The 21,761-nt window shown below is 54.0% G+C and overlaps 8 protein-coding genes across 8 annotated transcripts; 6 read left to right on the plus strand and 2 right to left on the minus strand.

The window, feature by feature from the left end:
- Positions 1–8: 8 nt before the first annotated feature.
- On the plus strand, positions 9–4,980 carry IWZ02DRAFT_266739 (Hydantoinase B/oxoprolinase-domain-containing protein). The gene is made up of 10 exons (XM_066763430.1): positions 9–464; positions 514–733; positions 787–881; positions 936–1,208; positions 1,256–1,599; positions 1,652–1,822; positions 1,993–3,137; positions 3,186–3,287; positions 3,338–3,842; positions 3,902–4,980. The coding sequence occupies exons 1-10, from the start codon at positions 431–433 to the stop codon at positions 4,883–4,885; spliced, it is 3,873 nt and encodes a 1,290-aa protein (XP_066623407.1). The 5' UTR covers positions 9–430; the 3' UTR covers positions 4,886–4,980.
- Positions 4,981–5,025: 45 nt separating this feature from the next.
- Positions 5,026–8,587, minus strand: IWZ02DRAFT_266744 (ATP dependent DNA ligase domain-containing protein). The gene is made up of 3 exons (XM_066763431.1): positions 8,273–8,587; positions 6,099–8,191; positions 5,026–6,037 (listed from the first exon to the last, which is right to left on the minus strand). Exons 1-3 carry the CDS (start codon positions 8,368–8,370, stop codon positions 5,166–5,168), a joined length of 3,063 nt encoding a protein of 1,020 aa, XP_066623408.1. The 5' UTR covers positions 8,371–8,587; the 3' UTR covers positions 5,026–5,165.
- Positions 8,588–8,670: 83 nt separating this feature from the next.
- IWZ02DRAFT_266837 (uncharacterized protein) lies at positions 8,671–10,831 on the plus strand. Its single transcript, XM_066763432.1, has one exon. The coding sequence runs from the start codon at positions 8,776–8,778 to the stop codon at positions 10,705–10,707; it is 1,932 nt and encodes a 643-aa protein (XP_066623409.1). The 5' UTR covers positions 8,671–8,775; the 3' UTR covers positions 10,708–10,831.
- A 521-nt stretch (positions 10,832–11,352) lies between these two features.
- Positions 11,353–12,248, minus strand: IWZ02DRAFT_469636 (RTA1 like protein-domain-containing protein; the record flags this gene model as incomplete). The annotated part of the gene is made up of 4 exons (XM_066768737.1): positions 11,353–11,514; positions 11,542–11,781; positions 11,818–12,041; positions 12,107–12,248. 4 exons carry the CDS (start codon positions 12,246–12,248, stop codon positions 11,353–11,355), a joined length of 768 nt encoding a protein of 255 aa, XP_066623410.1.
- Positions 12,249–15,039: 2,791 nt separating this feature from the next.
- Positions 15,040–15,714, plus strand: IWZ02DRAFT_376625 (cutinase precursor; the record flags this gene model as incomplete). The annotated part of the gene is made up of 2 exons (XM_066764901.1): positions 15,040–15,380; positions 15,465–15,714. 2 exons carry the CDS (start codon positions 15,040–15,042, stop codon positions 15,712–15,714), a joined length of 591 nt encoding a protein of 196 aa, XP_066623411.1.
- A 321-nt stretch (positions 15,715–16,035) lies between these two features.
- On the plus strand, positions 16,036–16,836 carry IWZ02DRAFT_266881 (uncharacterized protein). Its single transcript, XM_066763433.1, has one exon. The coding sequence runs from the start codon at positions 16,162–16,164 to the stop codon at positions 16,726–16,728; it is 567 nt and encodes a 188-aa protein (XP_066623412.1). The 5' UTR covers positions 16,036–16,161; the 3' UTR covers positions 16,729–16,836.
- Positions 16,837–17,535: 699 nt separating this feature from the next.
- On the plus strand, positions 17,536–18,958 carry IWZ02DRAFT_266883 (C-8 sterol isomerase). The gene is made up of 4 exons (XM_066763434.1): positions 17,536–18,075; positions 18,134–18,160; positions 18,213–18,322; positions 18,374–18,958. The coding sequence occupies exons 1-4, from the start codon at positions 17,781–17,783 to the stop codon at positions 18,599–18,601; spliced, it is 660 nt and encodes a 219-aa protein (XP_066623413.1). The 5' UTR covers positions 17,536–17,780; the 3' UTR covers positions 18,602–18,958.
- On the plus strand, positions 18,959–21,307 carry IWZ02DRAFT_266884 (lysophospholipase). The gene is made up of 2 exons (XM_066763435.1): positions 18,959–20,755; positions 20,811–21,307. Exons 1-2 carry the CDS (start codon positions 19,315–19,317, stop codon positions 20,954–20,956), a joined length of 1,587 nt encoding a protein of 528 aa, XP_066623414.1. The 5' UTR covers positions 18,959–19,314; the 3' UTR covers positions 20,957–21,307.
- Positions 21,308–21,761: the final 454 nt, after the last annotated feature.

A 21,761-nucleotide genomic window follows, 5' to 3' on the forward strand; every position in this document is an offset into this window, starting at 1 on the left:
TTTTGCTGATGATACGCCCTGGGGTCCAGCTAGCTGCGTGGTGATTGACAGCTTTCTGGGCGCAACTGGACAAGGCGCAGTTGTAACAGAGGACGAATGCTTCCCAGATGCAGCCGCAGTCCTGTGGGAGGTTGGATGAGAAAGAATGCAATTGATTGTTGGTTGGTGGTTGATGAGTGGGCACCTTTCCGTTGCGGCGACAAGCCGATCGCTCCGACGTCGGCGGTCGGATCACGCAATTCCAGACCGACTTGGAGCAACCTAACCACTCGCTCTCGTAAAGTCTACCACAATCAGCTCGGCAAATCAACCCGACAACGATCATTTCGCCGGCCTCTGGTGTTGGTAGCGTGAATCATGGAGAATTCTGCTGCGTCGCGGCGTGGCACCATCACGCCTGATTTCCCAACTTGTTGCATCAATCTTGAGAATGGCTGACGACGGGCGAATCGCCATCACAATTGGTGAGCCAGCTTCATGCTCGACAGAAACAAAACAAAGCTGACTTTACAGATCGCGGTGGAACATTTTGCGATGTTTGGGCGACAACTGCCGATGGGAGAGAATTCGTCTTCAAGCTCCTGTCGGAGGATCCGACTTCATACAAAGATGCGCCGACAGAGGGCGTAAGAAGAGTATTGGAGCTCGTGACTGGATCACCACTGCCGAAGAATGAACCAATTGACGGAACTCCGATCGAATCAATAAGAGTTGGAACCACTGTCGCAACAAAGTAGGCAAAAGAAAAAGCTCCTTAGAGCTCATGCATCCATACTGATTCAACAGCGCTCTTCTTGAACGCAAGGGCGAGAAGATTGCCTTGCTCACCACGGATGGCTTCAAAGATGTCTGTCATATTGGAGACCAGACAAGACCAAAGCGTAAGGACGGCAGATATTGTGTCGTGTCTCAGAATTTTTACTGACCCTTATCAGTGTTCGAATTGAACATCAAGAAGCCTGGTGTTCTCTACTCCAAAGTCGTCACTATTGACGAAAGAGTGACTATCGAAGACTATGTCCTCAATCCCTCTCCAGTGTCCATTGATGTCGCGAGTGATCCTGCCTTGGTCAAAACTACCAGTGGCGAGATTGTGCGAATTCTGAAACCCTTGGAGGATGCGCACGTAAGAGAGAAGCTGCAGGCACTGTTTGACGAAGGATTTCGATCTGTCGCCATTGCCTTTCTCCACTCCTACATATTTCCAGGTTTGTGTCGTGTCGCCGCGTCCCAATTACTTCTAACGAAGAAATAGAACACGAGCGAAAGGCAGCAGAGATTGCTCGCCAAATCGGTTTTGAGTTCGTTTCAATTTCTTCGGATTCTAGCGCAAACATCAAGATCTTGCATCGTGCTCAATCTGCGTGTGCCGACGCGTATCTTTCACCTCACGTGAGACGTTACGTCGACGGATTTCTCTCTGGCTTCTCCAAAATGCCCAAAAGAGTTGATTTCATGCAGTCGGATGGCGGTCTTTGTGCTGCGTCAAAATTTACTGGCCTCAAAGCAATACTGAGTGGGCCCGCCGGCGGTGTTGTAGCCATAGCAAAGACCTGCTATGACCCTCTAGAAGGGACCCCCGTCATAGGATTTGACATGGTAAGCTTGAGATCCAGAATCGAATATGCTAGAGCTTAAACTTCATCTCCAGGGCGGAACGAGCACGGATGTCAGCCGATTCGCAAAGAAATTTGAACATGTCTTTGACACTAACATCAGCGGGACGACCATCACTGCGCCAATGCTTGACGTGCGGACAGTTGCCGCTGGCGGAGGTTCAATTCTGAGCTGGCGGAATGGACTATTTGTAGTTGGCCCAGAGGTGAGTTCCTATTCCATCCGTGTTGGTACATTTGCAAGACACTGTGGTGTGTCTGTGTGGCTGGACCCGTGGAGCAGTCGCTGGTCATCATTGGTGCGCCGAGGAAGCTGTTACTGCTTGGGACACCTGCGGTGAGTCTTCGCAACAGAATTGCTCCTAACATCGTGCAGAGTGCAGGAGCTGACCCGGGTCCCGCTTGTTATCGAAAAGGAGGATCGTTGACCGTGACGGACGCCAATCTTTTTCTGGGACGGCTGCTTCCCGAGAGGTTTCCGTCGATATTTGGTCCTTCCGGAGACCAACCTCTGGATGCCGAGATTGTGAAGCACAAGTTTCAGGAGTTGACAGCAACAATCAACAGCTCGTTTGATGCCGAGCAAAGAATGACACCGGAAGAGGTTGCGTTCGGCTTTTTGGCAATGGCAAACGAAACAATGAGCCGACCGATTCGGAATATTACAGAAGCAAGAGGATTCAAAATAAGCTCACACAATCTTGCAAGCTTCGGAGGTGCGGGAGGTCAGCATGCCTGTGCCATCGCAGAAATTTTGGACATTCCCCGAATCATCATCCACAGGTTCTCGTCGATTCTCTCTGCCTATGGCATTGGTCTGGCTGATATTGTCGCCGAAACGGCGGCACCATCGGCGTGCCGGTATTCAGAAGACAACCTGAACGATATTCTCGTTCAATTTGAGAAATTGAAAGAAGAAACGACCAAGGATCTGGTCTCCCAGGATGTCCGCCCGGAGTTCGTAGAGCACGAATGCTTCCTGAACATGAGATATGAAGGATCGGACACGAGCCTTTCCATACGTCAGCCAGTTAACAACGACTTTCAAACGTCCTTTGTGGAAACGCATCGTCGGGAATTTGCCTTTGAGCTCGCCAACCGTCCAATCGTGGTCGATTCGATCCGGGTTCGTGGTGTCGGCAAGAGCAGAGACCAGGCCGCACAATCCTCCAGTCTCTTCCAGGAATTGGAGAACCTACTGAGCGTCCGGGCGCCAGAGCCACAAAGCGCACAATCAGTCTTCATACAGAGCGGCTGGGTCGAGGTGCCGGTCTTCGAACTTTCTTTGCTGAATAAGGGAACTGTCCTGTCTGGGCCGGCCCTCATTGTCGACAACACGCAAACCATTCTTGTCGAACCCTCCTGGAAAGTCTCCGTCTTGCAATCTCATATTGTTATTGACGCCCCTGTTGGGAACGAAAAGGAGTCAAGCGAGCAAAAAGGAGTCAATGCAGTTGAGTTGTCGACTTTTGCCAGTCGTTTCATGAGTATAGCGGAACAAATGGGAAATACTCTCCAAAGGTGAGACCGTGTTGTCGACGGCTCAGACATCTCACTGACTCTTGTCAGAACGTCCATCAGCACGTCAATCAAGGAAAGGCTGGATTTTTCATGCGCTCTGTTCACCCCCGATGGCAAGCTAGTGGCCAACGCACCGCACATTCCGGTTCAGTAAGTTACTTACTCATGAGGAGGTTTCATACTGATGGCCGAATCTCCAGCCTTGGCTCCATGCAATTTGCAATCCAATATCAACATCAGCTTTGGGATGGTAAACTTGCTCCTGGAGACGTCCTCCTTACAAACCACCCCGACTGTGGAGGAACCCATCTGCCTGATCTTACGGTTGTGACGCCTGTCTTCAACGATGGCCAGCTCATCTTTTACGTGGCCTCGCGAGGCCATCACACAGACATCGGCGGCATCGGGATAACATCGATGATACCCGACTCAAAGTTTTTGTGGCAAGAAGGCTTAGCAATCAAGAGTCTGAAGATTGTCAGTGGCGGCGTGTTCAGCGAAGATGTGGTGCGCAACGCATTTGCAGACGTGGCCAACATGCCTGGATGTAGCGCGACGCGCCGAATCAACGACAATATTTCTGATCTCAAGGCTCAAATCGCAGCAAACCAGCGCGGCATCACGCTACTGCAAAAGATGTGCGGGGAATTTGGTACTCCCAGCGTCCAAAAGTACATGTACGCCATTCAAGACAACGCTGAGCTGGTAAGCAAATATCGAAGCCTCCTTCGCAGCGTCCAACTAACTAATCGACCTCTTAACAGGCTGTCAGAAACCTGCTGAAGCGCGTCGCAGCCTCGCACGAAGGAAAGGCGCTGCAAGCGATTGACTTCTACGACGACGGGACGCCCGTTGCTCTTCGCGTAAGCATCGACGGCGAATCTGGCTCCGCCGTCTTCGACTTTACTGGCACCGGTCCACAGACACTGGGCAACATGAACTCGCCCATCTCAATCACACATTCGGCCGTCATCTACAGCCTGCGCTGTATGATCGATCTCGACATTCCCCTCAACCAAGGCTGCCTCGCACCCATCGACATCCGCGTGCCTAAGGGCACAATCCTCAACCCGTCCTCTTCCGTCGCCGTCTGCGGCTCGACCATCGCCAGCCAGCGCGTGACAGACGTGATTCTGCGCGCCTTTGGCGCAGCCGCCGCATCCCAGGGCTGCGCCAACTCATTCGGCTGGGGCATGGGCGGCAAGGACCCAGAAACGGGCATCACGATGCCGGGCTGGAACTACGGCGAAGCGCTCGGCGGCGGCAGCGGCGCCGGCCCCGGCTGGCACGGCACGTCGGCCGTCCAGGTGCACTCGACGAACACGAAGACAACGGACCCGGAGGTCATCGAGAAGCGCACGCCCGTCTTGGTGCGTCGCTACGAGATTCGCGAGGGCACCGGCGGCCGCGGCACGTGGAATGGCGGAGATGGCGTCGTTAGGGATATCGAGGCCCGCGTGCCGCTCAAGTTCAGCATTTTGAGCGAGCGTCGCGTTTACAGTCCGTATGGAATGGACGGGGGCCGCGATGGCAGCGTCGGGAAGAACTTTTGGATTCGCCGGAACGAGGATGGCGAGCAGGAGACCATTTCGCTGGGTGGCAAGGCCGTCTTGAATGCGCAAATGGGCGATAGGGTTGTTATTTGCACGCCTGGTGGCGGTGGATGGGGTCCTCCGGAGGGAGATGCTCTTGATGGAGACGCCAGACCGTTGCCAACTTCAGTGATGGGACGGGAGCCTGACAGCTAAACCAATTACGCATGGTGTTGCTGGCAAAAATGGTAGCCTACTGGACAATGTATGAATGCTCCTTGAGTGCCGTCTTTGCATCTATTACCGAATCCAATCATCCACGTGCGTAGTGCGATTCCGAGGAGTAGGTGCCCGCCTTCTTTCTGGATAACGGGAGAACCAACGAGCCAACGGCAAGAGCAGACGAATGAGCACGGCAAAACTTCTTCAGACTGTAGCGAACTCAATGACAAGGATTCCTCGCTCCACCAATCTTACCACGGACCTTTTTACACGCTCACAGAACGCTGTACCTCCCCTCATTCAAGCGCGTCTTTTCACGCCAGCTCTCCTCCACCCAATCGACCTTCACCACGCGCGGCACGCGCGCCCCAGCTGTCATTGTCTCAGCGATGCGACTGCGCAGCAGCTTTGCGCGCTCCCTGAGAGCCGTGTCCTTCTCCGCGGCCTCAACCTCAGCGCCAACGACGACGTGCGTCACAGTCTCGTCATCCAGCTGGCGTGCGACCTGGCCGCCAGCAAAGTGGACGGTGTTCTCAGCAAGCGCAAGGCGAGTCGAAGTGGGGGCGCGCGACGGGTCACTGTCGAAGAAGACGACGCAGCCGCGGAACATCCATCCGGGCAAGTCGTTGAGTTCAGCAGCTTCTCCGTCGTGGTTTTCTGTTAGCTGCCGCAGAAAACGCTCGGCAGCGCTTTTTCCATCGCGCGACGAGTGCTGTGCCGGCATGCGCTCTACCAGCTCGCGCAGCTCCGCTACGCTGGAAAAGTCGCGCGCGAAACTGTCGCCAAAGGCGTCAACAGCGGTTGCCAGCGTGTCGGACGCGGCTGAAGGGCAGTCGGGTTTCGCGTGGAAGACATGAACGGGCTCGAAAGGCAATAGGACGGGGGCGCGCGGTAAGTCGGCTTGAGCCTGAGCGACGCAGGACAGCAGCCAGGACGGTCGGTAAATGGAATGCGTGTTTTTCTTGCGCAGCGATGCTACGGCGACCACGTTCTTGTCGGCGATGCATACGATGGGCGGCGCTCCGGGAGCGGGAGGGGTGTAAGGATTGGGTGTTTGGATTATGGAGCCACCGTTGGCTTTTACGAGGTCTTCGAGTTCTCCCTTGGTCTTCTTGGGCGGCGCCGTTTCTTGTCCAGTCATGATGTCTGCCGCATTCGTTCTTAGCCAGTTGCTTTTAAAGTCTCAACAGGAAAATTCGCAACTTACGGAATGTCATTCCCTCGAATACCTTCGTCTGCGGCCCGGCATAGGGCGTCGGCACCTCTCGATCTTGCCCTACCACGACCATTTGTTTCTTCTTCCTGCGGTTGCCCCTTTTTCGAGCATCGTCGACCTTGAACTCCTTCTCAGCATGCTCCCTTTCCACATTGGCCTTGAGTTCGAGGAACTCTTGGATGGACAATGCCTGATCCCACTTCTTGTCCTTGCGCAGGGCCTTGAATCGCGGAAACCTCAACGTGAAGCCCATACGGAACTGATCTGTACCTGTTATTGAGGCTGCCTTGACAGACACAACAACAGACTCATCCGGTCTGATCCACACGTCCGGCTTCTCGTATTGCTTATCGCCGCCTCCTAGCTCAATGAATTCAGTTGGCGGCCGCTTCGAGTCCCACTTCTGCCACTTGTCGCCCGTGTGGTGTCGGATGTTGGCATAGTCATCTGAAGTCATGCCGCCGCCAACCTTGAAAAACGAATAACACTTCATGGGATTTGCACCGTGGCTGATTTGATGCTGGTCCACGCGCAGTCCGCACAAAAAGCTGGACAGCTTGCCGCCCCGATGCCCTGACCCATAGTATCCGCCGATGATCACGCAGTCGAGATCTTCGCCAAACTCGGTCATGTACTCTGGCTTGACCTTAATCCAGTCGTCGTTGCGCTCGTTTAAGCGATACGCAGATCGCGGATTCTTGAGGACGAGACCCTCCGAGGCGTCTGCCACCACTCGACGCAGTAGTGGGTCGATTTCGGATGCGCTGCGAGCTTTGATGTGGGGATGGATTTCCAGACGACGATCGATTGATTTGACGGTCGTCTCGAGCACATTTCGGCGATCGCGAAGTGTGTATTGAGTGATTGGCTTGTTGTTTATGTAGAGGCAATCGAACACCTTGAAAAGCGGCCTCATGGCGCCTCTGAACGGATTCTGTTGCTCGGACAAGGCTGCAGTCTTGAGTGTGCCGAAAGGAGCTATTGCATCCTGTTCCATGTCCCAGGTGATCATTTCTCCGTCTAAAATTATATTTTCGACACGTTCGTCAAAGGCATCCTTCAAATGGCGGGTCAGAGCACTTTTGTCATCTTCAAAGCCGCTTCCGTACAGGTAGGTGTAGTCCTTGGCCTTCCGAGACCAAAAGGCGAATCGTTTACCGCCGGGAGCGCTTTCATCTTCCATCATGTGTAGCTGCATGCGCTCGCCGTCCAGTTTTTCTTCAATCCAGAACTCATCGTCGTCTTCTTTCGGTTTCATTCTCTTGACCATTTGATCAAATGATCGCATTTGGAAGGCGGCCAATTGGGGCTGGAAGCATTGCATCAAGTTGACGCCTCTTTCCTCTCCGTCAAGGCGTATTGAAGGGTCGTAAAGCTCCCAACACACTCTGCGCAGGCTCGACGAAACATTGAAGAGACTCTCAGCATCCGGGTGCCAGTTGTTGAAAAGGGTCTTCTCCGTGGCTCCCACCTTCATCTGACGGAGAATAATTCGGATAAGCCACATTATCTCTTCGGCATTCATGCGCTGGTAGAATTCGTGGAAGATTGGGAGTTGGTCATCTTCTTTTGACACGACAGAAAGCTTGTCGAGCTTTGCATTTACCTCGGCAATGGTCATGTTGCCTGGCTTGGTGCGAATTGGCCTTTTCAAGATGACTTCGTAGCATCGTCCAGCAAAGTCGCCAGCCATGGCGGCTGTGGCCTTTAGACCAGGCAGTTTCCAGTTGAGCAAGTTGAATCCATCTTCGGAATTCTTGTCGATGCGCAGGACACGAACCAGAAGTTTGCCGATGGCTTTCTCTTTAAGGCCGTACATGGCTCTGTCACGATCCTTCTCAGGCACAATCAGGCGGAAGGCTGGATAAATGTCGTTGCCTACTTGCGCCCGCCATTTTGAGATGAAGTGATCAATGATGTTTGCTCGAACTTCATGCGGCGCCGGGTTCGAGGGACCGTAAGGCCTCTTCTTGAGGGCAGCACTTCCGGGTTTCTTTTTGTTGTCGTTCAGAGGGTTGAACAGATTCAGATAAAGGTCGTGGAATGGCAGCGTCTTGGAATGATTGTGGGGACGGTTTGGGTATCTGTGGAGTTTTCAACAACCATGGACTTGGATGTCCAAACGTCATGTGGTGTGAAATGATGCAAATGTGCTAGGAACGTACTTTTCACTCAACTCGGCTTCGGAGAGAGCACCGTGACCGTACATCATCTCCTCCTCGTCGGCAGCAGCCGTATCCTGCATAATCGCGTCGGCAGCCATGAGTGTGGATTTTCGTGTTCAGCCGGCCTTGTCGCGAGCTTGGGCGGGCTGAGAGCGGCTGACTCGGACCACGTCCAATCCAACAAAGAGGCTTGCTTGAGGTTGCCGGACAGAGCCGCCAAGATACGTCGCGATTAGCAGCGACGAAGGTGAAGATGTTGACATGATTCGAGGTTGAAGTGTTTGTTTGGTGTTCAGTCGATGCCAGGCAGCAAACGCCAATGACGGCAAGCGAGACGCGCCAACACGTGCGTAGGCTGAAGCAGGGTCAGGCCGCCTCTCATCCATCTTTATGCTCACCTCACCACCCGACCCGACATAATTCGCGCCGCTTGCACCGCCCTCCCCGACCGTCTCCGCTCGACATGCTCCTGTCCTCCACCGGTCTTGAGTTCCCATGCCTCCATGACGGCCGGCCCTCCTCATTCCCGGATGCCTTCAGCTTCCGCAAACCACCCTGACGCCCCCGTCCCCCACAACACTCGCAATGCCGCTCTAGTCGGAGCATCCGCCGCCTTTGCCAAACCACCTGTCAAACCAAAGCCCGCCATCAATACCTACAGTGGGAACAACGGAGCTGTGGCTGCTGCTCGGCAGACTGCTATCCCGCAGCCGCTGCTGCCGCAGGGAACGGGCAACAGCACCTCTTCGCGGGCGTCGCACGCCTCTCTCTCCTTGAAAGCTGGCACTGCTGGGTCTTTGGGTGTGCCAACAGTTCCAGGTGATCGAGCGCGCTCCCCATCGATCGTTGCGGCGACTCGGGCAGCTGCGAAACATACTCCTGTTGCAGAATCCTCAGCCAAAAACCGGAAGAGTTGGAACAACACTTCGAACGAGTCGTTGCCTAGTTCTGGACATGTTGGAGACCTTCGATCGAGGTTCGACGGATTGACGGTTGGTTCTTCATCATTCGGAATCCCAACAGGATCACCACCGAAGCTCGCAAGGACCTCTCGGTCCCCCAGCCCCAGAACCATCATTCAGCCCAAGCAGCCGACGACGTCAGCTATTGAGCCTCTCCCAAAACGAATTGAGGAAACTACGTCATCAACAAAACCTCCCCCTCGGAAACCCAAACCCAAACCGATCCTGACGTCGCAAGGCCCGCCTCCACCGGTCAAATCCCCAAAACCTCAGCGCAATTTCACTACACCTTTAGCATATCCAGGTCTCCAGGAACCTGTACATGATGAGGTACCGCTCTTCCCCAGAGCTGCCAGCGCAGGACAATCAGGATCATCTCAGGTCAAGTCCAAGCCACCCCCAAAAACTGCACCGAAACCAGCCAAGTTTTCAGGGGAATACAGGCGGGCCAGCGCGGCGTCTTCTTCCTACGCTCCACCAAAGATAGCACCGCCAGCTTCTTTGCGTGAAATTCCGGCCGAGGCCATTTCGGACTCGGAAGAAGATGCTGCGTATCTTTCTGCTCCAGAAAGCAAAGAGGAGGCCAAGGCAAAACCGATACTTCCTCCCCCACGCCGCAGTAATTTGATGAAGCCTGCAGCGCGGACGCATAGCGTTGATTCAACCAGAGGACTCTCAACTCCAAGCGACGAGAGGACAGCTATTCTGGCCAGATCTGAGAACCACACTCCTCTCTCCACAACCATTGTTAGGCCACAACCGACGAGCTCTGCATTTAAGAGAGAGTCTGCGAAAAGACTGGAGCCTCACTTTACTGGAGACTCGCTTGCGAATGCCATAGTGGGCGCTTCCCTGGCTACCTCTCGAACGTCCACGCCTTCCACCATTCCCCCTCTGCCTGCACCCCGTCGCGCTGGAAATCAGGCTAAACACCACCACATCAAGCCTCGTTCGCGAAATCTCAGTCCTCAGAAGCGTCCCGGTCATCTCCTCCAAACGCTGCGCAAAGAACCCTCCTCCAGTGATGTTGACAGTGACTCTGGACGAGATATGAAGCACAAAAAGAAACGCCATTTCCGGCCAAAACATCCCAACAAGCATAAAGAGGGTTCGCGCAAGCGATGGCGCGAGAGGGTGACAGAACGAGAAAGGAAACGGTACGATGGAGTCTGGGCCGCGAATCGCGGCCAGTTTTTGCCGCAGGAGTACCAAGACTGCGTCCATGGCTTTGTGGTTAAGGACATCTGGAGCAGAAGCCGGCTGCCCCCGCATGTGCTGGAAGTAATATGGGATTTGGTCGACCACCAAGGTATCGGCGTGCTGTCTAAAGAGGAGTTTGTTGTTGGTATGTGGGTCATTGACCAGGCACTCAAGGGCAGAAAGGTTCCGGTCAAGATACAAGATAGTGTGTGGGAAAGCGTCAGGGGCTTGGGCGTGGAGGTGAGAAAGTTGCACGGAGGCAGCAGGCGGTGATTGGGCGAGACAGCGTCTCCTTTTTGGCGTCATCAGATCATCTGCTTTTTCGACTTGGCACAATACCCCTGTAATGTTTGAAAACGCGACGGAAGCCCACTTAGCATTTTAGAACGCTTTCCTTTGCTTGCGCTCACATCGTGAAAGACTGAATCTGCAGTTTCTTCGGCTGCTTGAGCGTTCAGGGCCGGTTGAGCTACATCAGCCGTGAATTATACACAGCGGCGCGTGGCTCGGAGCGATCCTAACTATGGGCCCGGTCCCTCGACCAAGCCTACTTGGCACTGGTTCGCTCCTCGGGTACTCCCGACGACGTTCAAGGTTGAGGAGCTTCCCGCCGGTCGAGCCCGGGATCTTCGCTGGACCGCAACCGCCGAGACATGGCAACTGACGACCACCGTTGCGAAGCACGTATATCGAAGCAAGTCAACAAGGATTGATGGTTCGAACTCTGCCATTCTTCAAAGTATTGCAGAAACGCTATGAGATGCCGCGCTAAGTCCACGTCAACGACTGCCCCCTTTTCTGATCCAGAAGCCTCTACTCGCGACGCCGATCCGATGAGAAGAAGAAGAAGAAGAAGAAGAAGAAGAAGAAGAAGAAAGAGAGAGGAAGAAAGGAATAGGCTTTTCGGAACGAGCAAGCTCAGCTGCTGAACTCCATTTCCTCTTGCGGCACGGCCTCGCTCTTGTGCGAGATGATGGTGCTGGGGTGCCAGGTGTTGAAGACGATGCAGGTAATCAACATAAGGAGGGCGTCAAAGACGTACAGGTACACCTCATGCATCTGCAAAGAACCATGAGAGCCCTAAATGTACTCGGCCAGACGGTAGACGGAACGCCACAGGATAAGAGAATTGGCGACGTAGAGGATGATGAGGTACCGCTGCCACGGGACGGCGAAGGTCTGGGAGCGCAGCGTAAGAAAGGCGCGGATGCGGTAGTGGAAGAGGCCAGACGCGATGACGAAGAAGCCGAAGAAGAGAATCTGGACAATCAGACCGCCGAGGATGACGTGCTCGCCCAGCTCCTGCGCGTCCTGGTCCTTCGCCTTGGCCAGGAGGCCGCCGCCCGCCTACTGCATTAGGAACGACAGCATGTCGCCGGCTACGAAGATCTTGGTGATCCAGGTCGCGTGCACCACGCTGTGCGACTCACCCTTGGTTAGCCGGATGATGCGGCCCAGGATCATGTAGATGGATGCGGCGAAGAACGTGGGCCCAGTGAGCAGCAGGATCGATTGGATGATGTACGCGTTGATGGACCAGTTGGGCGCCTTGTCTTGCGGGTTCATGGCTCGACCGACGTAGCCGACTGCTTCGATTGGAGATAGGGCTGATTAGCTTTTGAAATGAGTTGAATAAAGGGGTTGAACGCGACTTTCAGATTCCTCCAATCACGAAGGGGATGAAGTACCATGTTTTTCTTCATGGTGAGTTGGATGACATGGGCGATGGAGCTAACAGCGAAGAGGATGATGAAGATGACAGCAGCCGCCGCGAGGCTGGGCGGGTAGTTGTAGAGCGTGTATTCGACAGCCATCTTGACGGTCTTGTTTGGTTGTGGAGACAAGAGAACTGGAAGGAACGCCCTCAAAACGTTTAGGATTCTGCGGCGGCGGAATTGAAGAATAGAAAAGAGGCGCCGAGGAGTGTCGGCGCGCTGAATGCAAAGGTGTGTTATGCCTAAGAAACAAGGCGCTCCGGTGGCTGTAAATTTTCGGACCATATGTACTCACTTGTTTCGTTTAATTCTTACCATTTGCAAACGTCCCGTCGTAGGGCGCAGTATGAGGAGGCGTTTTCTTGGTGGTTGGCGCATTTTTCTGCACTGCTTGAACGGGTTAAAATGCTGTGCGGGACCCGCTGCTCCCGCCATTCTTTCAAAGGCCTTGGCAACACGAGTACGATTATTCTTCGCGAATAAAGATCCGACGACTCTCACTGGACCATAGTCTGTAACATGCGGATGGAAGGCGGCTCTGTCCGCACAAGACAGCTATGTAAAACCTTTTCTTGTCCCTGTCGAAGATCCTTGGCCTTGACCACATCACTAGATCTTTGGATTCTTCCGTCAACAGTCGACCTTCAACACAAAACTTGATGGGCATCTTCTTCTGCCTCCAGATTCCAGCATCGGCGCCTTCAATTGACTGATATTTGGATCTCTCAGACTCACCGCCATGGAGGCGAAGGTATTGCGTCAGATGGACCCAATCCCTCTTTGTTGTTTGTCTGGAAGTCGGCAAGCAGACACGCATAGCGATCATACCCGACTAGCGTCCATGTTCGTCCCTTCGGTTTCGGCTGTGTCTTCCAATTTTTCGGATCGCCATTTTGCAAATATGCGGAGGAGCATCCACATCTGGCTGTCTTAAGCCCTGCATATTACACGTGTTGCCTAGCTGTCATTTGCACCGTGCTGGACGTTCACCAGGCCAGACCGCAAGAAATGATTTGCTCCCGAGGCCGATGCACAACTCGGAAGACGAAGGTACCACCGCAGCATCAAACATCCAGACTTCAGCAAACGGCGGGAGTACTTGACAGATTTGACATTTCTCTTCAACAACCCCCGGGAGAGGGCATGGATGGCAAGGGTCATATTGTTCGTGATCGGTCCAAAGGTCGCGCCAAGAGAGATATTTCGACAGGCATTCCACAGGCATTCCAGAGCACAGGCGAATTTATCTCGGTCTCGAGGGAGGAGTGTGTCAAGAAATTTTTCAGGGGCCACCGTGGGTGCATTAAGAAATGATGTTCCCTGATGCAGTGGCGAATGCTCCTCGAACGCAACCGTAGAGCTAGGAGTATCATTGCTTCGACATCTACTGTTGAGCTGTGTCAATGAAGAGGTTGAAAACAAGAATCAGGAAATTGGTACAAAGACTCAGCCGGAGGACTTGACAGCTGCAGTGACGTCGATGCAAAATACCGTCCCAGCTCGAAAGTCCGTTGAATGATGACAGTCAATTCGGGCTGCCGAGTCCGAAAGACATTGCTCCCAAGGACGTCATCAGCATAGTGACTGGCATGGTCTATCGATGAAGAACAATATTGAGCTAAACGGTGGTGTGCAGGATGGCTAGCGCAGGATTCGACAAGCAGGCACGCGAAATCTGGCGTGTTGCGTCAATCGAGCCATCTCGATGCTTTGTTCACATTGCTGCCCTGTTGGTGGTTCCGACACGCGAGCTCTTATGCGCCTGACCTGGGAACCACGCTACTCTTTACACCTCGGTTGATGCTCCCACGCCAAGGTCTCAAACGCGCTGCAAGTGGCGAAGAGAGAGACTTGGACGTATGGATCTCGTCGGTTGAACCTTCAGCCAGGTTTCGAGAAGGACCAGCGACTGCGCTATCGAGCGAAGAATACGCCAACGGTGGAAGTCTTGGTCGCCTTCAAGCCTCATCGGCATCTTGGCCCCAAAGTTGCCGAATTGGCTGGTTAGGAGATTGGATCAGTAAAACACCATAGTCCTCCAGATGGAATCCCTGAATCTCTTGCAAAGACAATTATGCCTCGGTAAGACAGCGGACCTTTGGCTGTACAACAGTCTTGTCAACGTTTTCTCTCTTCTATACAACTGACGTGGCCCACAAGAGGTGGTAATTCACCCTGTTATCGTCACTTTCCAAAAATATCCGGGATCTTCTGAACGACTTCACGTGCACAAAGCGGTCCGCATCCATGGCGGACGTAGCGGACGTAACCAAGGACTTGGAGCCTTGGGACCAGGGCATGACGGCCATGCGCAATTCGAAGTTTCATGCCAGCGCTAGAACGATCCCACTATTCGGAACCCGGGGAGAGCGAGATCTTTGCCTTGGAACTTCGAGATAGTGATGATCAGCAACGCGGAGTTGCCTGTTTTCCGGTACCAGACCTGAAGCACGATAGTCTCCGACGCCCAAAGTTCCATGTCATGCTGAGCCTCGACTTTCTGCCAGGCAGACCAGTCAGTCTTGATCGCTTTTGTACTAGCGTTTCCAGATACGTGGAGATCCCTTATACTGTCGCGGAGAACAGAGGCGACTTTTCGCCGACCGTTCGCTTGAGCTTGTTGACGTCTGGACCGATATCTGTTCCAAGGCAGCATCGTGAAGTAGGCCTCCGGATCCTGGAAACGCCCGAGATGGTGTGGTAGTATCCCTATATAGCTTGCCCTGCTCGCCTTAACTTCTGTCCATTAATACCACCAAAAGCACTGTACATCCAAGCACAAACAGTCCTCGAAATGGTTGTAAAGTCTTATCTCGTTCTTTCAGCATTCCTCGGATTGGCTGCTGCAGCGTCAATCCCGCGATATGACGAATTCGAATCCGAAGAGGGGATGATCACTCGACGGGCGAATGTCGATACACGAGCCGAAGTCGAAGAAGACAACAGGGGCGAAATTAGCAAAGGAAAATGCGCCTCCTTGATGGTCGTTTTCGCCCGTGGCACGACTGAAGTTCCTCCGCTCGGAACGATTGTGGGGCCTCCCCTCCAAACCGCATTAGAGGCCATGATGGAGAAGAAGAAGGATGTCATGGTTATGGGTGTCGACTACCCAGCTGATGTTGCCGGATTTTTGGAGGGCGGTGACGCCAACGGCAGTACGATGATGGCCGCCATGACCAGGGAGATGGTGAAAAGTTGCCCGAAGTCGAAGGTCGCGATGGTGGGCTACAGGTGCGTCAATCCCCCCTTTTTCAATTTTCCGGACACTCTTTGCCAGCGGAGACCACTCCGCGTTACAACTGACAGTCTCTTTAGTCAAGGAGGACAACTCGTCCACAACGCAGCCGCTCAGCTCGACACTGCTGTAGCCGCTAAAGTCTCTGCTGCCGTTGTCTTTGGAGACCCAGACTTCCCCAAGCCTGTTCCGAACATTGCTCCGGAGAAACAAAAAATCTTTTGCGCCAAGGGAGACGCCATTTGCAAGGGCGAAGCCGTTATCCTGCCTCCCCACCTAAGCTACGGAAGCGACGCTGAGGCCGCAGCTCAATTCATCATGGCCAGCTAGGACCCTCCTACAGGCCACGTCAATGTCGGCCTGCCGGCGTGCGAGTTGTGTCATACCCATTTCAGGACCTTGAATTGGCTAATAGATATCTGTGTACCTAATTCCTCTGGCTCTTTTCATTAGCAAAGACATAGCATTTCAGCGTGGTAGTCTGGGTAGCCTTGACAGTGATAGAATGGTTGGTCACTTTGCCATTTATTCGTGCTTGAGGTCCACAAAAGAAAAAGAGACCAGATCGCCAATCGAAGCGAACGAAGGGAGCCATGTGCTTGAGAGAGGGAGAGGCACAAGGAGTACCAAAGTTGGAACAACTACATTAAGGTTAGATAGTCACGCTTTCCCAACAGAACATCGCAGGACTTATGAATAAATCTGTCCGCTTGTGGTAGAAATTCATCACATCCATCATACTTTCAAATCGCTTGGTAGCAAATAAAGGTTTGCGCAATGACAGAGTCGCGAGAACCCGGGAGGCCTCCTGTGCCATCGCTACACGATCTTTCCTCACCACCACCACCACCACCACCACCACCACCACCATATCACGTCTCCAGCTCGACGAGGAAAGACTCATCTCAACAACTCCATCAACCTCCAACTCCCGATGCAAGCCACCATGTCGACAGGACAAACATTCAGGATCTGTTCGACAGCAGAAACAGCATCGAGCCTGTTCCTGCACGCCGCCGCGCCGAATTTCTCGAACTTGGCACAGACCAGAGGAGGGCATGTTTTTCTCCAAGGAGCCTTCAAATCGCAGTTTTCACCACGCTCTCCCTGAGTCTGATTGTTGCCACGCTCCTCACCATCTTTCTCCCGAGTCGACACCGCCAAATGGTTGGAAGTGCGTTGATGCTTTTCACACACTTCGCCACCGTAGCTCATGTAGCATTCGTCCGACTTCCGAGGTCGAAGCTTACTTTTTTCGTCCACGGACTCAGCGCCGCCTGCATTGGCCTTGGTACTGCTTTGACGTTCTTGCGGCAAGTAAACTTCCTTGCTCTTACAACCTAACGACTGGGCTTTCCAGCTGACCCTTTCATCCAGTTGATTACGAGAACTTGGTCCATTTCGAAAGCAGCCAGTTGGAGGTGAATGCCATTTCTGGGTTCACTAAGCAGCTATGCGACATCAGAGGGAATCCGCATTCGCAACAGGCGCAGATAGGGAGCATTTGAATTTTCGAGCTTTTCGAAGAGGATCTATTCGAGGATGAGAACGAGGCACATTCACCACCTACCCGATTGTGGGAAAATCAGTCGCGTGGGCCACGACTTTTCACACGTGACCCAAAAGGACCCCCGGCCGGCGGGGAACCATCTTCTCAAGTGCAGTGCAATGGACAGATGACGGAAAACTTGAACGCGAGGTTTCTCGGACACCGTGATATCAGAGAGCCGCGAGCAAGTGAGCCAGCTGCGTAGAATAAGAGACTGCCGTTGCTCCGAGGCGCGCGACAGGGCCATGGCATGGTGGCTGCCGTCTTCAAATCTGACTTGATCGATACCAAGTGACCCCGTGAAAGCGATTGACTTCCCATTCGATGTCCAACATAAGTGCAGGACGTCGGTTCCAAAATCTGCCGGATTAAGGGTCGGAGAGGTAGGCTTGTCCAACAGAGGTTTCTCAAGCAGCGTTCAACCACGGTTTGGGTTGTTGGCGTAAGCTGAGAGGATCATTTCTTCCCGTGCCCGACCGAACGATGGCTGGCACCCAAACGGCAGCCATAGAGGAGCGCCGTCATTCTCAGGGAATGGTCGACACCAGCTCAGGGAAAAGGATAGATGGAAAGTTTTCTGGTGGTGAGCAGAGACGACGACACGACGATGCGATGATGTGCCGGGATTTTGCCGTTCCGCAGAATCTTGGCCCCCGCGAACCGGACGGGAGTCGACGATGCCGTCTGGCCTGATCCCGGGGAGCGCGTCCCCGGAAAAGACGCCGCCCGCTGCTCAAGGTTCAAAACAACTGGAAGAACCTTTCCCACACCCATTTGGAGCCTCACCCGACAGTTGCGATAGGCCTCGGCTTCCAGAGTTCCATCGAAATCCTCAACTATCGCGTCAATGGCCTCCACACGCGCCCTATGCATCGTCGCGGTGCTCGCTGCTCTTCTCTTTCCCGTGTACAATTGGCTGGAAGCAAACCTCGAGACCTTCTACATCTTTGATCCCAAGGACCTGCATAGCCTGTCCCTACGCGCCATTGAGACCCATGGCAACGATACCAAGGCCATCGTCAACTACATCGCGTCTGAGCTGTCGGGGAGGGACTCCATCGCGACTCATGTCAATATGGAGGAGGAGTGGGTTTTCAACAACGCTGGAGGGGCCATGGGAGCCATGTACATCATCCACGCCAGTAAGTTTGAAAGTCCCTTGCAGCAATGAGTAAAGGTACCGTACCAATCATCTTCCAGGCATAACCGAGTATTTGATCATCTTTGGTAAGCACGAGAAAGGTCACAACCAGGGGTGTGATTGTTGAACCAGATGCAGGCACTGCTATCGGCACCGAAGGTCACACTGGCCGCCACACGGCTGATGACTATTTCAACATCCTCACGGGCGAACAGCGCGCCTATGTGCCCGGAGCATATGAGCCCGAAGTACGTGCTCTCGTTTATGCATGTCACTGGCCACAGCTGATCGCCGAACAGGTCTACCCCGCCGGAAGCATGCACCACCTGCACCGCGGCGATGTCAAGCAATACAAGATGGAGGCGTCGTGCTTTGCGCTCGAATATGCCAGGGGCTGGATTCCACCCATGCTCTTCTTTGGATACGCGGATACCTTTTCGAGCACACTCGACTTCCCAACCCTTTGGGCTACAACTAGGATTACCGGTCGCGAGATGATTTCGAATCTGCTAAAGGGGAAGTTGTGAGCATGGCAGTGTCATGTCTACCGTGCACTCTGAAAATATCCGAGGAACGAAACAGGCCTCCAACGCCGCCAAGCGTCCAAGTCGAAGAGCACAATCACCGAAGGGCCGCAACCCCATGGCACCTGAGTCGGTCGCCGACATCTACGGCTTCGAGCCATTTGTAAACGCCGAATAGCGGATCCACCGTAAAACACACGACGCGATTGGGGGAAAATAAGTACAGCAACAAGCAATGTCTTAAGCAAGTCTCGATTTGATCACGGGTCTACTGTGTAAATGGAATCCATGTTCAATATGAATGCACAGTTGACCAAATGGTTGGCCACGGCTAGCTCCGAGTCTGCGGTTAAAGACAAGCCACCCCGGAGATCCAGAACGTTAGAGTCTCCTAGCGGCATGAGCGGGCCCTGTGGCTAACGGCTTTTGCTCGCGCCGTCGCTAGAATATCAGTCTCCTTCCCAATCCAGGCAAAGTGCCCGTTGACCAAGATGGCCTCCTCTCTGGTTGCCTCGTCCCTCCAAGCAACCTGTGTACCCGTGGCCGTGCAGCTGTCGGCCACAGGGTAGCCGTGTGCCTTGCACGAGGAGCTGGCGGTCTTCTAAGGCAAAGCTTATATAGACACTATGAATTGCATCTACCACTGCAACTCCATGGGTGTCGCGCTCCCGTTTTTCTCCTCCGAACCTGGACCTTGAGCCCATTGACCGCCGGTCATGGCTCTCCTCAAGCTGTGCTCTTTGTCTTTCCTTTTGTCTACTGCCTTTGCTGCCGATGGCTACGCTCCTGTTTCGGCAACGTGCGCCTCGACGGCCCTGGTTCGCGACGCGTCGGGCCTCTCGACTGAAGAATCCACCTGGTCAGACTCCCGCAAGGCCATTGCCGACGAGGCCTTGAAGACCTGGCTCGCAAAACAAAACTCGGCCTGGGCAGATGCCACAACACTGCCAAAGCTGGCCCTCAGCAGCAGCGGTGGAGGATACCGTGCCATGCTTGGCGGTGCTGGAGTAATCAAAGGATTCGATTCGCGGGACAGCAACATTTCAACCTCGGGACTCTGGCAAGCGCTGACCTACCATGCTGGTTTGTCTGGCGGCGCCTGGCTCGTTTCGTCTTTAGCGGGCAATAACTGGCCGACCATTTCGTCTCTGGTCTCTGGATTGTGGACCGACACACTCGACGAAACCCTTTTGTTGGCCGAAGGCTTGGACGGCGCCATCGACATTGTTGGAGATCTCAAGGCGAAATCAAAGGCCGGCTTCGACACGACCCTGACGGACGCTTGGGGCCGCCTTCTCTCGTATCAAATACTTAACGGCGACAATGGAGGCGTCAACATCACACTGTCTGATATCGCAGGCCTTTCAGAGTACACTTCACACAATGTCCCCTTTCCGATCATGACTTCCACGGGCGTCAAGGTCTGGGAAGGAGATTGTAAACCCGACACCCTCGGAACGCAGTATGAATTCTCCCCCTTGGAATTCGGATCTTGGGACAGCGGCGTCGCGGCGTTTGTACAAACAGAGTACCTTGGATCCAGTCTCTCCAACGGCGCGCCGTCCGGAAGTGACTGCGTGACAGGCTACGACAACCTGGGCTACATGTTCGGTACCTCGTCGTCGCTCTTCAACCTGGTCTGCATCCCTGCCGACGTCAACGCCACGGAAATCGGCACTTTGCTGTATGAGATCCTCATCAAGGTGCACGAAGCCGCGACAAGTGACTTGTTCGGCGTCTTCCCCAACCCCTTCTATCAAAACACTGCCTCAAGCGACGTCGCCGACCAAGACACGCTGTATCTGGTCGACGGAGCCGAGACCAACCAAAACATTCCTCTGTGGCCGCTGATCCAGCCGGCACGCAGCGTCGACGTCATCTTCGCCAACGACCTCAGCGCCGACACGGACTTCAACTGGCCCAACGGCACGGGAATTCTGCAGGCGTACGAGACGGCGAAGGCCGAGGGCCTGACGACCATGCCCGAGATCCCTCCGGTCGACACGTTTGTGTCCGAGGGCTTGAACACGAAGCCCGTCTTCTTTGGCTGCAACAATCCGGACGTCATCACTATCGTCTATCTGCCCAACTACAACTACTCGTATGCCAGCAACGTCTCGACGCTGCAGCTCGTGTACGACGCGACCGAGACGGCTGGTACGTTTCTTTTCACACCGCGTAATGTACTTTTGCTGACCTTTGGACTGTACAGATCTCGTCGCCAACGGCGTGCAAGCTGCCAGCTACGGCGGTAAGGCAGACTTTGGTCCCTGTCTGGCCTGCGGTATCATGCAAAAGAGCGGCGCGACGCTTCCGAGCGAATGCACAGACTGCCTGGCGTCGTACTGCTACAACTGAGATTGCTGCATCTGTGCTGCCTTGCCTGCCTGCCTGCTTAGCGCTCCCGTCCGGAAATACCCCCTTGGCCAGCCCACACCAGTGAAAAGGCTGGGCTGGCTGACCTTTTGCCATTTTATTGCGCCAATACCATTTGTTGTTGTTGTTGTTGCATAGATCGATTAGAGATGAGAGAGCAAACGAGCGAGCGAGCGAGCGAGTCGAGCGCAAAAAATCTTTTCGGATTGTTCATATTGAGCGAGCGAGGTTTTCTTACTTTCAAATGTAAATATCTACGAAGCTGCCTTGGCCTCTCTGTCTGAATGGGACCTTGACTTTCCAACACACTCTCCTGTCATCATTTGCATGTCTGCCGCGCTGCTCGCTCCGTCCAGCTTTTCTTTCGCGCGTAAGTCCTTCTAAACATCCAGCCAAGATGCGCTACCGCCAATAAAAGCGGAAGAGAAAAGACACCGCAACCTCCGCGACTCTGTCGTGCCCAGAAGCCTTCCTGCCCTACCGAAATGAAGTCGGGAGGCCATGTTGCACGTGCGCGGTGGTGGTCGATTCGGAGGAGGCTCGTGCTCATGCCCTTTCATGCTCGTGCTCACGCCCTCTCATGCTCGTGCTCATGCCCTCTCATGCTCGTGCTCATTGCGCTCGCGCGCCCGGCTACTCGGAAATCTGCGCGATGAGGAGGATCCAGAGCTCGTGCTTGACGTATGACGACGGAACTCATCAGATCCGGAGCTGACTCTAAAAATCGCCGTCTCTTGCTACTATGCGCAGATCATCGAGAAATGAAACAGAGCAAAGGACGATCGAG

This window comes from Phyllosticta citriasiana (assembly GCF_038021145.1).
Source record: "Phyllosticta citriasiana strain CBS 120426 chromosome Unknown IWZ02scaffold_6, whole genome shotgun sequence".
Lineage (NCBI taxonomy): Eukaryota > Fungi > Ascomycota > Dothideomycetes > Botryosphaeriales > Phyllostictaceae > Phyllosticta > Phyllosticta citriasiana.